Source organism: Quercus robur, chromosome 10, assembly GCF_932294415.1.
Source record: "Quercus robur chromosome 10, dhQueRobu3.1, whole genome shotgun sequence".
Lineage (NCBI taxonomy): Eukaryota > Viridiplantae > Streptophyta > Magnoliopsida > Fagales > Fagaceae > Quercus > Quercus robur.
The window spans coordinates 11,557,012-11,574,417 of NC_065543.1; the positions used below are offsets into that span (position 1 = coordinate 11,557,012).

Below are 17,406 nucleotides of genomic sequence, written 5' to 3' on the forward strand. Positions count from 1 at the left end.
TTTAAGACTTCTACCTACATAAAATAGTAACGTTAGGGCCACATCCTTGCCACAACCATGTAATAAGTTATGAGTGTTGGAGATCTGGACCACCACTTTTCCTCCACCACTCACAACTTGTCAAGTGGATTATTTGAGACAAAGGTTGTGATTTTCGTTGTGATATTCCTAGCATTTTTGTGTGTAAAATCAAGGAATTTTTTCATGAAAAAGTCTGTGATCACCATTCGAGAAAAGTCTTTCGTCTTCTAGTGGACTACACTACAATCATATACTTGGCTATCAAGATTTTTATGGCACCCAAAATGTGTGTGTGTGGATTCTTGTTAGTCTTATCAGTAAAGTGTTGAATAGTTCCTAAACAAAAAAAGAATAAAGGGTATTGAAAGGATTCACTTTTTTTATTTTTAATCCTTTTCGGTCTCAATTCCTTTCAAAAGACAAGTAAGTGTACCAGTGTATCTTTAACAAATCTACCAGCATAAAGTAGTAACGTTAGGGTCACATCCTTGCCACAACCATGTAATAAGTTGTGAGTGGTGGAGATTTGGACCACCACTTTTCCTCCACCACTCACAACTTACCAAGTGGATTATTTGAGACAAAAGTTGTAAATTTGGTTATGATATTCCTAGCATTTTTGTGTGTAAAATCAAGGAATTTGTGCATGAAAAAGTCTATGATCACCATTCGAGAAAAGTCTTTCGTCTTCTAGTGGACTACACTACAATCACATACTTGGCTATCTAGATTTTTATGGCACCCAAAATGTGTGTGTGTGTGTGTGGATTTTTGTTAGTCTAATTAGTAAAGTGTTGAATAGTTCCATAAAAAAAAAAAAAAAAAATAGAGCATATTGAAAGGATTCACTTTTTTTTTTTTTTTAATCCTTTTCGGTCTCAATTCCTTTCCAAAGACAAGTAAGTGTACTAGTGTATCTTTAAGAGATCTACCTGCATAAAATAGTAACGTTAGGGCCACATCCTTGCCATAATTATGTAATATGTTGTGAGTGGTGGAGATCTGGACCACCACTTTTCCTCCACCACTCACAACTTGCCAAGTGGATTATTTGAGACAAAAGTTGTAACTTTGGTTGTGATATTCCTAGCATTTTTGTGCGTAAAATCATGGAATTTGTACATGAAAAAGTCTATGATCACCATTCAAGAAAAGTCATTCGTCTTCTAGTGGACTACACTACAATCACGTACTTGGCTATCAAGATTTTTATGGCACCCAAAACGTGCGTGTCTGTGTGTGTGTGTGGATCCTTGTTAGTCTGATTAGTAAAGTGTTGAATAGTTCCTTAAAAAAAAAAAGAATAGAGCGTATTGAAAGGATTCACTTTTTATATTTTTAATCCTTTTCGGCCTCAATTCCTTTCCAAAGACAAGTAAGTGTACCAGTGTATCTTTAAGATGTCTACCTGCATAAAATCGTAACGTTAGGGCCACATCCTTGCCACAACCATGTAATAAGTTGTGAGTGGTGGAGATCTGGACCACCACTTTTCCTGCACCACTCACAACTTGTCAAGTGGATTATTTGAGACAAAGGTTGTAATTTTCGTTGTGATATTCCTAGCATTTTTGTGTGTAAAATCAAGGAATTTTTGCATGAAAAAGTCTATGATCACCATTCGAGAAAAGTCTTTCGTATTCAAGTGCACTACACTACAATCATATACTTGGCTATCAAGATTTTTATGGCACCCAAAATGTGTGTGTGTGTGTGTGTGTGTGTGTGTGTGTGGATTCTTGTTAGTCTAATTAGTAAAGTGTTGAATAGTTCCTAAACAAAAAAAGAATAGAGGGTATTGAAAGGATTCACTTTTTTTATTTTTAATCATTTTCGGTCTCAATTCCTTTCCAAAGACAAGTAAGTGTAACAGTGTATCTTTAACAAATCTACCAGCATAAGGTAGTAACGTTAGGGCCACATCCTTGCCACAACCATGTAATAAGTTGTGAGTGGTGGAGATTTGGACCACCACTTTTCCTCCACCACTCACAACTTACCAAGTGGATTATTTGAGACAAAAGTTGTAAATTTGGTTGTGATATTCCTAGCATTTTTGTGTGTAAAAACAAGGAATTTGTGCATGAAAAAGTCTATGATCACCATTCGAGAAAAGTCTTTCCTCTTCTAGTGGACTACACCACAATCACATACTTGGCTATTAAGATTTTTATGGCATCCAAAATGTGTGTCTGTGTGTGCGTGTGTGTGTATTCTTGTTAGTCTAATTAGTAAAGCGTTGAATAGTTCCTTAAAAAAAAAAAAAGAATAGAGGGTATTGAAAGGATTCACTTTTTTTTTTTTTTTTAATCCTTTTCGGTTTCAATTCCTTTCCAAAGACAAGTAAGTGTACTAGTGTATCTTTAAGAAATCTACCTACATAAAATAGTGACGTTAGGGCCACATCCATGCCACAACCATGTAATAAGTTGTGAGTGGTGGAGATCTGGACCACCACTTTTCCTCCACCACTCACAACTTGCCAGGTGAATTATTTGAGACAAATGTTGTAACTTTGATTGTGATATTCCTAGCATTTTTGTGTGTAAAATCAAGGAATTTTTGCATGGAAAAGTCTATGATCACCATTTGAGAAAAGTCTTTCGTCTTCTAGTGTACTACACTACAATACTACAATCACATACTTGGCTATCAAGATTTTTATGGCATCCAAAATGTGTGTTTGTGTGTGTGTGTTTGTGTATTCTTGTTAGTCTAATTAGTAAAGCGTTGAATAGTTCCTTAAAAAAAAAAAAGAATAGAGGGTATTGAAAGGATTCACTTTTTTTTTTTTTTAATCCTTTTCGATCTCAATTCCTTTCCAAAGACAAGTAAGTGTACTAGTGTATCTTTAAGAAATCTACCTACATAAAATAGTGACGTAAGGGCCACATCCATGCCACAACCATGTAATAAGTTGTGAGTGGAGGAGATCTGGACCACCACTTTGCCTGCACCACTCACAACTTGCCAAGTGGATTATTTGAGACAAAGGTTGTAACTTTGGTTTTGATATTCCTAGCATTTTTGTGGGTAAAATCAAGGAATTTGTGCATGAAAAAGTCTATGATCACCATTCGAGAAAAGTCTTTCGTCTTCTAGTGGACTACACTACAATCACATACTTGGCTATCAAGATTTTTATGGCATCCAAAATGTGTGTCTGTGCGTGTGTGTGTGTGTATTCTTGTTAGTCCAATTAGTAAAGCGTTGAATAGTTCCTTAAAAAAAAAAAAAAAATAGGGAGTATTGAAAGGATTCACTTTTTTTTTTTTTTTATTCCTTTTCGGTCTCAATTCCTTTCCAAAGACAAGTAAGTGTACTATTGTATCTTTAGGAAATCTACCTACATAAAATAGTGACGTTAGGGCCACATCTACTCCTTTTAAATGTTTTTGAGGGGTATTTTGGTTATTTACTAACTTGCACCCAACACCATGATCAAACTTATTTGGACTTTCCAATATGTTCTTGGGAAACAAATGGAATAACAAAAGAATTAGAAAAAATGCAGATTAATGGGGGAAAAGTACTAATATTTATAATACAAAACCAAGATATACAATTTTTTTTTTTAAGGTTTTGAAGGTATTTCGATAATTTTTTAGGTTTCGGAGGCATTACAATCTTTTTTTAGGTTATAAGGGTATTTTAGTAATTTTTTAGGTTTCAGGGTCACTTCGGTCATTTTTTAGGTTTTAAGGTCATTTGGTCTTTTTTTTTTTTAGTTTCTAAGAGCATCCACAACAGTGGAGCTATATTTTTAGCTATTTGGCATCATAAAAAGTTACTTTATCTATTTTACCTACTCACATGCTGCAGCAGTGGATCTATTTTAGCTTTCAACACAATAAAATAATATAAACATCACAATACAATAATATATCTACTACAATAAAATAATACATATCACTACAAAAAAAAAAAAAAAAAAAAAAAAAAAAAAAAACCACAAATATTCTAACCAACAGTGTGAACACAAAATAAAATACTATTTTTTTTTTTTACCTTTGAGCTACAGTGCACAGCTATCTTTAGTTGTGCACTATAGCTGAGAAGCCAAATTTTTTGGCTATAGCTCCACTGCTGCAACTCCAAATAGCCTTTTAGCTTTTTACTACCATTGCTGCAAGTGCTCTAAGGGTATTTAGAGAATTTTTTTAGCTTCTAAAGGCATTTTGGTAATTTTAGAGTGTTTCAAGGGTATTTTAGTTATTTTATAAGTTTTGAGGGTATTTCAATCATTTTTTAGGTTTTGGGGGGTATTTTTGTTATATATTCGTTGATTATTAGGTGGATTGGATTAGGTTGGGTACAATCATATCATATGTGATGTTAGTAATACTTAATGTGACAATGGAACTGTTAAATGAGAGTAAACAAAAAAAATAAGGAAACCATTGAATATGACAAAAATATGATTATATGTGATGTTGGAACTGCTTAATATGACAATAGAGCCATCAAATGTGAGTAAAATAAAATAAAGTACCGCTAAATGTGACAAAAGTATGGTCAGTTGTAATATTGATACTGCCTAATGTAATCCTGAAAAAGTTTTGTTGTAGTATTGTATGTATATAAAGTAGGTCAATTTGCAATTTGCACCCAACATCCTAATTAAACTGATTTAGACTTACCAATATGTTCTTGGAAAACAATGGAATAACAGAAGAACTAGAAATGGAATAACAAGAGAAGAGACTTGATGCAAAACCATTATGATTGAAATGATAAACGAGAGAGAGAGAGAGAGAGAGAGAGAGAGAGAGAGAGAGAGAGAGAGAGAGAGAGAGAGAGAGAGAGAGAGAGAGAGAGAGAGAGAGAGAGAGAGAGAGAGAGCCATGTTTTTAATAGGGATTGAAGGGTTTAAGGATTTTAGTGATTTAATAAATAAGTAAAATTGCATGCAACGGCTTCGGCATCCAGTTTTGCTACTTAATTGCTAAAGGGATTCTCATTTTTTTTTTAATATATTTATTTGTGTTTTTTATGTGTGCATCTCCTTCCAGCTAAGGACACAATTTTTTTTTTTTTAATTTTTAAAAGGGCCAGGTAGTTCGTTTTTGATAAAATTGGTTAATTAAGCTTAATTGTTTTTAACTTTACTATTGGTAATTTTTGCTATTGAGCTAATTTTTTTTGAATGAATATTTTGTATTAGATTTTAGATCTATAATTTTTTTTTTTTTAGCTTTTAAAAGGAAGAAAATGATAAAGTTACAAAATTTTTTACAAATTTTTATTGTGATGAGCGGTTATTAGTAAGTAAAAAAATGATGTCAGTGATAGGCCTAAATGTGAACCAAGAAGAATTTACTACGTCAAAAGTTTTGTAAAATTATTGAAGAAAATTTTGTGGCTTTAGCATAACTCTTAAAAGAATCAATAATATTGTTAAGGGGGTATAGACACCTCATTATGTACCCGTTAATAAATTTTGGTCCCAAAGCCCAATGATGAGCTTGACATATGTCAACCAAAGGTATTTAGAGAGTTCACAATAGTTTGGAAGTTTTCACAATTCACAACTTAGAAGTGATCAAATCGCGTTGAAAACAATTCTGAAAAATGACCTTCGCTCACTGTTTTAACCATAACTTTTGATCCACCAAGAATTTTTGAGTAAGGTTTGTTTCATTGGAAAGTAGAATCCTGGGCTTCAATTTGAACAAAAATTTTCCTAATGTGGATATATATTGAGTAAGTTATGACCGTTTGAAGTCAGGCCATCAAAACTGTCAAGAATTAAGGCATGTGTATGCAAGAATCAAGGGTGCATGCGCACCCTCAAAAGATGCGTATGCAGGATGATTTTCTAGGCAGTGAAACTTCATTTTTAAGGGCCGAAAGCATCATTCTTTGATGTGGTCCAGTCCCTAGACCCTTGAGAACGTCTAAAGACCATTAAAAATCCCCGAAAACCCTAATTTTAACTTATAAATACTCATCTTATGTCTCCAATCAAAACCCTAGTTAGAGAGAGTATTTTTTGGTCTCCATCTTCTCTAAAACCCTATTTTCTCTTTCCAAAACTCAAACACAACACCTTTGCACGTTTTTTACAAATAAAAAAGCTCTCTTTAGTTAGTTCCAAGGCAGAAAGTTTGTTTTTCAATTTTTTTCTAAAACATTTTCAAAATATTTTGTTCTTGAGTTATGATTACTAACCATTGTTATGTTCTTTAATTATTCTTGTTATCTCAATCTAATATTTGTAATGTAGGCACAGAGGGGTCGGTTAAACTATCTCAAATTTGTGATTCTAAAGCAAGGTGAGTCTCTTTTCCATGATTTCTCACTTTGCTATATAGGATTCACATGTTTCTTTGTTTAATGTTATCATAAATGTTCTTATCATGTTTGATTGATGTTATGATCTTTTTTATATGTTCTAATCTAATTTTAGGTTGTTTATAATCTGTTCTTATTTTTATTGGTTTGTTATTTTAGTTTTATGTAAATTTTAACATGTTTATTTATTTAATGTAGTTTAGTTTAATTCTTTGATTTTGTTCCTAAATTATTTGTTTATGTTGATGTTTGTTTTATTTGCTTCATGTTAGATTAGTGTTTAGGGTTCTAACATGCTTGTTTGATCTCAAATGTTATATCTTTGTTTGATTAATCTCTAAAAATGTAATTTTTTGGATTTGTGCTAAAGGATGTGTACGCATCCATCGAGTATGCGTGTGCATGGTTCAATCATGCGTATGCATAGTTGAGTATGCGTACACACCCCAAACCGAGATTAGGGCAAAATTATTTTTTTTCTTTTTTTAGTTATTTTTCACATGATATTTGATTTTGTTTGACTATGTTTAGGTTAATTAATTGTGTTTAATTATTTTTCATTTTTTAAAATCTTTTTTTCATATTTGGTTTATTTTATAATCTTTTGCCATGTTTGGTTTATTATGTTGATCTTACTTAAATGGGAGAATTATTTTTCATCATAATTTTCATTAAGGACATCTATTAATAAACCATTTTAGGAAAAAAAATTTATGGAAAATTGAAAAAGCTAAAAAAAAAAAAAATTAATTATTTTTTTTCTTTTTCCCATAAAAAAGTTCCTAAAGGATGCCTCTTAGTAAAATCCTTGTTAAAAAACATTGAAACCAATAGGTCCATCCTCACCATTAACAACAATGCCTTCCAACCGATCATGATACTTCAACTTACCGTCGTCAAATGTGACCATATTAGGGGCTCATATCCATCCATATGGCATGAAGTCAAAATAGTGTGCAAGCTTATTTTTCTTTTATAATTATTATTACATTCAATCAAACAGAGATTGAACTAAAGGAGACAAACGACATTATTGAACTATAAAGCTCCTTGCATATGCAAGCTTATTGAAAACAGATACTTTTGGAAAGCATGGTTTATATTTCTGTCTGGGATTGATAAAGTTTGGAAGAAAGGCGTGGAGTGAGAAGAGCTTCAAGGGGAGTTGCCTTAGGTAAGGTAATACCCAACCCTTCCGTCATGTCTACCGGCATATTTGATGGTGTTGTGAACTCGAATCCCTGAAGCAAGCGAGCTAGTGCCAGGTAAGATACTTGCAATGCAAATGTGTAACCTGGGCAGGCTCGTCTCCCAGACCCAAATGGTATGAACTCAAAATGTTGACCTGAAGCATCTATACTTGCATGGCTTGTGAGGAACCTCTCTGGTAGAAACTTTTCTGGGTCCTCCCAAATTCTTGGATCTCGGTGCAACTTCCACACATTAACAAGCAAACGAGTACCCTTTGGGACGTAATAGCCACAAACATGACAATCCTCCATGGCCTCATGTGGAACTGATAGGGGGCTTGGTGGGTACAAGCGCATCGTTTCCTTCACTATGGCTTGGAGGTAAACTAGATCTTTGATATCATGGTCGTCCACCCACCTGTCTCTACCAACCTTGAGATCGAGCTCTTCCTGAGCTTGCTTCAAAGCGTGCTTGTTATTCAATAATATGGACAGGAGCCATGTCAAGTTTAGAGATGTAGTGTCAGAGCCGGCCAAGATGAGAGTCTACAACATGAAATTGAGGCCACACTTAATTAGAAGTGCACTAGTTATTAGTTATTACACTGTGTATGTAACAAAATTTTCCCAAATTAGAAAGTAATGTTTCTATATAGAGTATTATATTCTTTGTAAATAAAAGAAAGTATGGTCATTATATGATAAATTAGAATGAACATGGGTCAAAGTCACTATATATATATATATATATATATATATATATATACCTAATTGAATTTAGGTGTAGAGAGAGTTCAACCTATATCTCTTATTCGATAACATAAATGAATTTACCAATTGAGCCAACTGAAATCACAAAACAAAATAAAAACATGGTTGATTAACTAAGTTGTGCGATAAATGACAATAACTTACCATTGCTGTTGCCTTTATAATGGTTTCACGCGTATGGCCAAATGCATCATCCTCAATTTCGGATAACAGGACATCGATGAAGTCCAGCTTCTCGGTTGGTTCACTACCCTTCAGCCTTCTCATACTATGTTCTTCAACCCAACTTCCTGCTACAGAGTCCAATTCCCTTGCAATACGCTTCATAGATTTTACTTGGCCCAGCAAATCAAAACATCGTAGAAATGGAATCAGATCTGAAATGATAGGGACCCCAAGTGCGTACAAGAAGCCTTTAATATTTTTCCCTATACGTTGTGCGGCTTGTGCCTCTTCATCATTTCCATGACTGAAGCTATCAAAGTATCTCTTCCCTACTATCATTCTAGTAATAATATTAAAGGTTAGGCGCTCAACCCACTCACTAATCACCACGTTGGCTTGGTTGCCCTCGTTGCTCTTGCAGAGAGTGTACAAATCTTTAATCACAGTTTCCACCTCGAATACTTGCACATACTTTAGTGTTTCAAGCCGACGACTAGAGAGGAGTTCTAGCTTGGTTAGCTTTCGCATCTTGAGCCAATATTTTCCGTAACTGGCAAGACCAAATATTGCATATGTAAGGTTGAATTTATTCAACAATCTAATTGGCTTTATTCCGTGCCAAATTTACTTGTAATTCAGAATTTAGTAACCCTGTATTTAGATGGGTTTATTGTAAGGGTAGTGAGTGAGATAGAGTGAAGTTTGCTCAAGAGTGTGCAAGAAAACAGAGACTCGCGGCAGGGACTCGCGGGTGACTCGCGGCTGCAAGCCGCCAGAAGCAGCACACGTGCCAAGCATGCTGGAAGATGAACAGTCATGCTAGCTGGAGCACTACAGAACAAAACAGGACAACTGGCCATACGGTTAACTCGCGACTGGATCTCGCGACTTAGTCAAGCCGCGAGGTCAAGCCGTGAGCCACCCCTGTTTTGTAAAACCTGACGTTAAACATTCCTCTCCCACTCCAGTATAAATACCCCTTTTACCCACGATTGAAAGAGAGCTTCCAGAGAGAATTTTGAGAGAGAAACCCTAAAGAAAAACCAGATTGTTTCACCCACAATCTCTACCTTAGAGTCTCTTCAAATTCCTCAACTCTCTTCCTCTCCATTGTCAAATCCTTGAGAGGCATTATACCAAACCTGGTTCTCACCATCATCATCACTGTGAGATAGTTGTTTGGATTTCTAGGAAGCAGTTAGGAAGGAACCAATCTTCATTGGTTGATGCTATGGTCTAGTAGCGGAATCCGGGAAGCTAGAAAAGAAAAAGGTTCGGCGCAACCTCGTTGGAGCAAGAAGCTTGGAGGGCTTAGGTGCACTGGGTAGATTAGGCTTGGAGGGTCTATTGCTGTCCTTGTATCCCAACTGTATTTTCTAGTGGATTGTTTACCGCTTGGAGGGCGGCGGAGAGGTTTTTCGCCGAGGACTTCGGTTTCCTCTTCGATAACACATCGCGTGTTGTCTTTGTGTTTGCATCTTCCTTCCTCTCTATCTTTGCCTTTTTATTATCTGCTGTGGTTTTATTTTGTTATGGCTTAGATAGTCTTTAACCAATTTCGTATTATAGCATGTGTTAAGTTTTCGCACACTAGTTGTTTGACATATTGCTTGTATTGGTTAAGTTGTATTTTGGGGGTCTAAACGTTCAAAGGTGTTTTGTATACGTTTTTTAACTTTCAATTGGTATCAGAGCGGGTACACTGCTATTGGTTTCATTACCATTGTGTGATCCTTGACTCCCTTTTGAGATGGATAGGTCTCAATCCCTAAATGCACCTCCATATTTTGATGGTAGTAATTATGCTTTTTGGAAGGTTCGCATGAGAGTTTTTCTGTGTTCTATTGATGAATCCGTTTGGGATGTTGTTGAGATCGATTGGACCAAACCTGAGGCAGCCAAATCCACATGGGATAAGGCAGCACTTGCTGCATCTAATGCTAACAGTAAAGTACTCAATGCTATTTTCTGTGGTGTGTCTCCAGATGAATTTCACAGGATTTCTCACATTACCATTGCCAAAGAAGCATGGGAGATTCTGGAAACCACTTATGAAGGCACGAAGAAAGTGAAAGACACCAAGTTACAAATGCTGACCACTCGGTTTGAGGAGCTCAAAATGAGTGAGGATGAGTCTTTTGACTCTTTCTATGGAAAGCTAAATGAGGTGGTTGTCAGTAAGTTCAACTTGGGGGAGAAAACGGAGGACTCAAAGATTGTAAGGAAGATCCTTTGATCATTGCCGGAAAGTTTTCGTGCTAAAGTGACAGCAATTGAAGAGAGCAAGGATCTTGATGACATCAAAGTACAGGAGCTGGTTGGTTCTCTGCAGACTTATGAGATGTCGCTGCCCAATCAACGGAAGAGTAAATCCCTTGCTCTAAAGACCATTAATGAGAAGGTGGAAGATCAAGACTTATCGGGAGAAGATGTGGTTGACAAAGATGTAGCTTACCTTGTCAAAAATTTCAGAAAGTTCTTGAAATTCAAAAATAATGGCAAATTTGATGATAAAAGAAAATTCCAAAGTTCTGGAAGGGAGAAGAGGGATTTCAAAAAGAAAGATGGAAAAGAATCCCAACCCACACAAGGTGTCACTTGTTTCGAATGTAACGGGCATGGACACTTTAAGAAGGAATGTCCGAATTATTTGAAATCGAAAGGTAAAGTGTATGCCACGACCTTGAGTGACTCGGATTCGTCTGACTCAGAATCTGAAGAGAGCTGTGATGGAGAGGGGAACTATTCAGATTTTATGACTATTGCTCATGTTGAGTCTACGGATGAGTTAAATCTGCTTGTACGAGACCTTGGAGAACATAGTGATGATGAATCACTAGGAATTGTTGAAGAATCAGATGCTGAAGAAGATGAAAGCACAGCAAATCTTCAAGAGAATTATAACTTACTCTTGGAGAAGTCGGGTGAGTACACAAGGGTGGCCAAGGCTGCTGTGCGAAAAATGAAGAAGGCTGAGGAGGACTACAAAAGTCTCCTAATTCGATATAGGGAGGCCAAATGTGAGATAGAAACACTGAATGGTGAGTTGTCCGAAGCTTACACAAAAGTGAGATTTCTTGAGAATGAGGTTGTGCAAGCGAATGCTAAAATAGAGAGGGTCACCACCAAGAAGCTAGATGATGTTATCTCATCTCAAAAGAGCTTTTCAGACAAATCCGGATTGGGATATACCGGAGGAAGTAGTTCATCTGGAAATGTCACTAAAGAAGTGAAGTTTGTAAAGGCTAAAGATCCAGTTGTAGCTGACCTTACTAGTGAGAAGCTCGAGGTGGAGGAGAAGAAGAATGCGGTGAACCAACGGATGCTGAATCCCCGTAATCAGTCTGTGGGCAGGTCTGAATCTCGTGCCAAGTCACGTCCACGACCACAAAGAGGTCCTAGAGGAACTTATGTGTGCCATTATTGCAGACTTCAAGGGCATACTCGACCAAATTGCCAAAAGCTGAGAGCAAAGAACAGTGCAACTCCTCAAAGGTCAGGAGGACCCAAAAATGATAGGAGAATTTGGGCAGGTGATCAATCTAGAGATCAAAATGGAGATCCCGGAATGATGAACGTGATGATAATGATTGGTGCATTCACCAACTGCTTGGAAAGCTTCTCACGAAGGTTTGAAAGCCCTAACTCCCGTACCCAATCCTATAAGGAAATCACCCTAAACGCAAGTGACGTGTGGGTGAAAAAGGGTACTCATGCATAAGCATTACAACATGTCCATGCATTAATACTTCCTATGCTTTGTGACAATGTTTGTTTGGTTTGCTTGCTGTTTTTTATGTTGGTTGTTTGCTTGTCTACTTGTGAATATTTTTAAATTTGTTTTATCAATCTTTTTGTTTCTTGTGCCAAAAATCCAAAAATCACATAAAAAATTAGAAAATCAAAAAGCTTGATTGACTTTGTTGAGTTTTGTCTCAAAACGTGTTTTGTCGTGTAACTTTGTGCTAATGGCTTTGTGCATTTTCGAACATTGCTTGTTTTCATGCACTTATATCACTGTGGAAAAAATCTTGAAATCTATGTGATTGTTGTAAATAGATCTTCAAACTTGTCATGAATGATCAGTGAATGGTTATGTTGATCTTGAGACATGCATAGACTTGTGTCTATATATCTTCCCACTCTTTATTTTTGTTTTGCTAAAAAGAGCTCACCAAATGTAAATCTCCAAATGAAAAGAGATATTGAGCTGCAAAAGCCTGTCGCACATTCTAGTATTCGACTAGGAAAAAGGGTAAGCGACCTTATATTAAAGAGAATGTTTATTCAAAAAGCCAAAGGCTTGTTCATTAAGGTGAAATGTCAAATATCACTCTCACAATGAGAGGTGATTGCCTCAAAAGATCGAAAAGATCAAATGCTATGACTAAAAGTGGAGTAAAATGTAAAACTCCAAGTCTTGTTATCAAGTGTTGTGGGAGGTCATATATACATATTTCTATAATTGAGATAGGTCACATGATCTAGTGCTAATGGTGTATGCCTTGGTTGAATCGATCATTGAAGCTTCACATTAGACGAAGGACTATCTCATTGTTGATATCCACACACAACACACAAGTTTATGTTCAATAAATGTCATATTCATTTGTGTGATTGTACTTGATGAAATGTGTTTTCACATGCTCAATCTTTGTTAATTCAAGCACAAAAAGATTTTTGAGTGTTTTAGGTGTTTTTGGAAAGTATTTTGTTTAAAAAAAAAAAAATCTGAAAATTTCAAAAATCCAGTTTTGCCCTGTTTTGGCGGTTCAGTCGCGGGTATGTCAAGTCGCGAGCCTCAGTCGCATCTTCGCTGGTCATTTTTGGCGACTTGTTCGCGAGTGGAAGGTCCAGTCGCGAGGTTCACTCAGAGATTTTCGCGGCTCAGCTCGCGACTCACTCGCGGGTAGACCTTCCAGTCGCGAAAAACACTTAGAAAAATTTTTCAAATTTTTGTTCTTGAGTGCTTTGGCGGCTTGAGCTGGCGACTATGTGGCGACTTAATCAAGTCGCGAAAATCGTGTGTTTGGCAGAAACAGGAGCAGTTTTTAAACCTCTTTTCAGTTTTCCCTCGAACTTTTGTGACTGTTCATCTTCTCTCTAAACTATCTCCCTCCCAAACACTCCGTGCTCCCATTTCCAATCTCCATTGTTGCATTCTTGTAGCTCAAAATCTTCAAGTCACAGGTATGGGTTTTCAGATTTGCACTCTTTTCTACTTGATTTTGTGCTTTTACCTTTGATTTTTCGCATATGTTTGTGATTTAGAAATGGGTTTGTGTTTCGGATTTTGCTCCTTGTTCATGCTTAGCTTGCGAATGCTGCTGCTAGAATTTGATTTGATCTTAGTTGTTTCCTTATTGCTCTTCATCTTGTGCTTAGCTAAGTGTTTCTTTTATTTTATCTGTACTTTGAGCTGTTGAGTTGTTTCAAATTGTTCCTTTTGAGGCTGTGAGTTTTACTGTGCTAAATATGCATGTTCTATTGTGTTAATCTGTTGGGAGCTTCTGTTAGTCTCAATATACTGATTGTGTGTCATATCATTTTTTCCACTATATGTCTCAATGACATATATCTGCCTTTAGGATAGTTTCTCCATGTTGTTCATGTGTTTCCTATCTTAGGCTTGGTTTATCCATGTGATTGATCTAAGTAGCTTATTGTTTAAGTGTTCAAAGTTCATTTGTATGGATGATATCTCTTTGTTAATTACATGGTACTGACTGGTTCTGCACATATATTGTTCTATGTTGTTGTGGCCTTTTCTGATTGTTCACAGATTGCTCCCTCACCTCCGAAGAAGAAATCTACTGCAAAGAAGGCTGACAAAAGATTAAAGATGGATTCTAAACTGTTTAGGTCAGTTCATCACTTTGAGAGATACAAGGATAACTTCTTGCATGCAGGAATTATTCAAGAAAGATTTGTAGATTTGGAGGACTTAAGACAAACCTTTATCCCCAGCTGTTTTGAAGGAAGAGGATGGGAAAAACTTCTGAGTGATTTCCTTGTTGTGTGTGAACCCCTGATTAGGGAATTTTACTCAAATGCTGTGATAAAGGAGAATGAGTTAAGTTGCTGGGTTAGAGGTAAAGAATTCATTTTGGATGCACATGTCATAGATGATGTACTAGGGCTTGAAGGATTAGATGATGAGGAATTTATCAATTACAAGGATAGGAGTGTTTCTATTGAAACAGTTCAACAAAGGATAGGTGGGCAGAGAGAAGGGAAATGTTTGAATACCACTGCCTTTCCAGTGGACATGAGGTGTCTAACAATAATCATGATGTTTAACCTCTATCCCATTAAGAAATTGACTACAATCAATTGTGCTAGAGCAGTTTTTCTGATGGATCTCAAAGAAAAGAATTTCATAGACATAAGTTCCCACATATATGATACCATTGTGGATGAGACAAGAACAACCTCTAGGCCTAAATTGATCTTTCCCAGTTTGCTAATGAGGATTTTTAGAAGGAAGGGTGTTCCAATCCCTCAAGACATCAGTCCCATGTCCACACCCTCTGCAATTAACAAGCTTACCTGCAAAAGGATAAGTGTTAGGCTTCCAGGAGAAGAAGATGAAGGTGATGAAGGAGAGAGTGTCCCAATGGAGACTGAAGCAGAGGCAGCAGGGCATGCATTAACCTCAACACCCAGGAGGAGTGGCAAAAGGTCTAGAGCTTCAACTTCTTCAGATACACCTCCAGATGCTTTCCAAATCATTCTGGAAAGACTTGATGGGATCAGGGAAGTCCAGACTGAGCACTCTGAGCGGATGAGAGCCATGCAGGACCAGATTGATGTCTTGTCTGCAAAACTTGACAGCTTCACCACTCAGCCTGAACAGTGACCCTTTGGCCATTCCTGTCAAAAAGGGGGAGAAGTTTCTTTCTGTTGATAATGTCATTGATGATTGAGAAGCAGAAAAGCAGCTCTTAAGGGAGAGTAATGAGTTGAGGGGGAGTTGCCAAAATCAGAGACTTTGTTTATTTATGTTTATGTTTTGGGTACTTTTAGTGTTTTTATGGTTTTGATACACTGTGTTTTGGTGTATAGCTGTTCCTAACTCTTTACTTATACTCTTGGTTTAAACTTTAATATATTTTGATGATGTTATTCAGGATGTTTTTGTGTTTGTACCCATGTGCTTTTGTAAGCTTTTAGGGTTAATGTTTTATGCATAGTTTGTAGGCTTTATGGTACGTACCTTGCTTAATGCAACCTTTATGCTATGTTGAAATCAGTACTTTAATCTAAATGTTCTGCATTTTGGTTTATGTACTGTCACTCTTGTGCCCTTGTAGGATTGTTCCTAGATGCATATGCCTTGTGTGTTATGCATTGGTTGAGTATTGAGCATACAAGTGTCTTGCCTTGTGCTTGTTAACTTGTATGTCCTTGTGTTCATTCCAAGTGTGAATGAGCACTGTGATCACTACCTTGTGGTGTTCACTTGGTTGATCAAGCCATGGTTTGTTTATTAACTCCATCTTTGCTTGATCACATATTGCCTGTTTCATATGCATTTATAATTTTCTGCTTACAATGATCATGGTGTATTGTTGTGTTTCAGGAGTATTATGTTCATATGATTCAAGTGCTTCACAGCTTCTAGAGTTAGGTGTGAGTGAGTTTTGTTCAACTGTTCCCAACTCACATGTTAAGTCTAGAGTCTGTTTTAGGGTTTTGTCACAGAATAGCCAAAGGGGGAGATTGTAAGGTTGAATTTATTCAACCATCTAATTGGCTTTATTCCGTGCCAAATTCACTTGTAATTCAGCATTTAGTAACCCTGTATTTAGGTGGGTTCGTTGTAAGGGTAGTGAGTGAGATAGAGTGAAGTTTGCTCAAGAGTGTGCAAGAAAATAGAGACTCGCGGCTGGGACTCGCGGGTGACTCGCGGCTGCAAGCCGCTAGAAGCAGCACACGTGCCAAGCATGCTGGAAGATGAACAGTCATGCTAGCTGGAGCACTACAGGACAAAACAAGACAACTGGCCATACGGTTAACTCGCGACTGGATCTCGCGACTTAGTCAAGCCGCGAGCCACCCCTGTTTTGTAAAACCTGACGTTTCACATTCCTCTCCCACTCCAGTATAAATACCCCTTTTACCCACGATTGAAAGAGAGCTTCCAGAGAGAATTTTGAGAGAGAAACCCTAAAGAAAAACCAGATTGTTTCACCCACAATCTCTACCTTAGAGTCTCTTCAAATTCCTCAACTCTCTTCCTCTCCATTGTCAAATCCTTGAGAGGCATTATACCAAACCTGGTTCTCACCATCATCATCATTGTGAGACAGTTGTTTGGATTTCTAGGAAGCAGTTAGGAAGGAACCAATCTTCATTGGTTGATGCTATGGTCTAGTAGCGGAATCCGGGAAGCTAGAAAAGAAAAAGGTTCGGCGCAACCTCGTTGGAGCAAGAAGCTTGGAGGGCTTAGGTGCACTGGGTAGATTAGGCTTGGAGGGTCTATTGCTGTCCTTGTATCCCAACTGTATTTTCTAGTGGATTGTTTACCGCTTGGAGGGCGGCGGAGAGGTTTTTCGCCGAGGACTTCGGTTTCCTCTTCGATAACACATCGCGTGTTGTCTTTGTGTTTGCATCTTCCTTCCTCTCTATCTTTGCCTTTTTATTATCTGCTGTGGTTTTATTTTGTTATGGCTTAGATAGTCTTTAACCAATTTCGTATTATAGCATGTGTTAAGTTTTCGCACACTAGTTGTTTGACATATTGCTTGTATTGGTTAAGTTGTATTTTGGGGGTCTAAACATTCAAAAGTGTTTTGTACACGTTTTTGAACTTTCAGCATAGTTGTAGCCAAGGTGCTTTCCTTGGCTAGACATTGGACGTGCAGCAAAAGCCTTGTCGTTTGTAGTGAAGCACTCCTTGACTGCCTCATGATTGCTAATCACAAGTGCAGGTTTCATGCCAAGTCTGATCATGAGGATGGGA

At 37.0% G+C, this 17,406-nt stretch overlaps 1 protein-coding gene across 1 annotated transcript in view; it reads right to left on the minus strand.

Moving 5' to 3' along the window:
• Positions 1-7,257: 7,257 nt before the first annotated feature.
• LOC126703242 (xanthotoxin 5-hydroxylase CYP82C4-like) overlaps positions 7,258-17,406 on the minus strand; it is a 10,441-nt gene continuing 292 nt past the window's right edge. The window contains exons 1-3 of the mRNA XM_050402196.1: positions 17,257-17,406; positions 8,421-9,006; positions 7,258-8,051 (exon numbers count right to left, since the gene is read on the minus strand). The exon at positions 17,257-17,406 is cut by the window's right edge and continues 292 nt beyond it. Of these exons, the coding sequence (XP_050258153.1) occupies positions 7,413-8,051; positions 8,421-9,006; positions 17,257-17,406 (1,375 nt within the window). The 3' untranslated portion in view covers positions 7,258-7,412. The remainder of the gene's footprint in view (positions 8,052-8,420; positions 9,007-17,256) is intronic.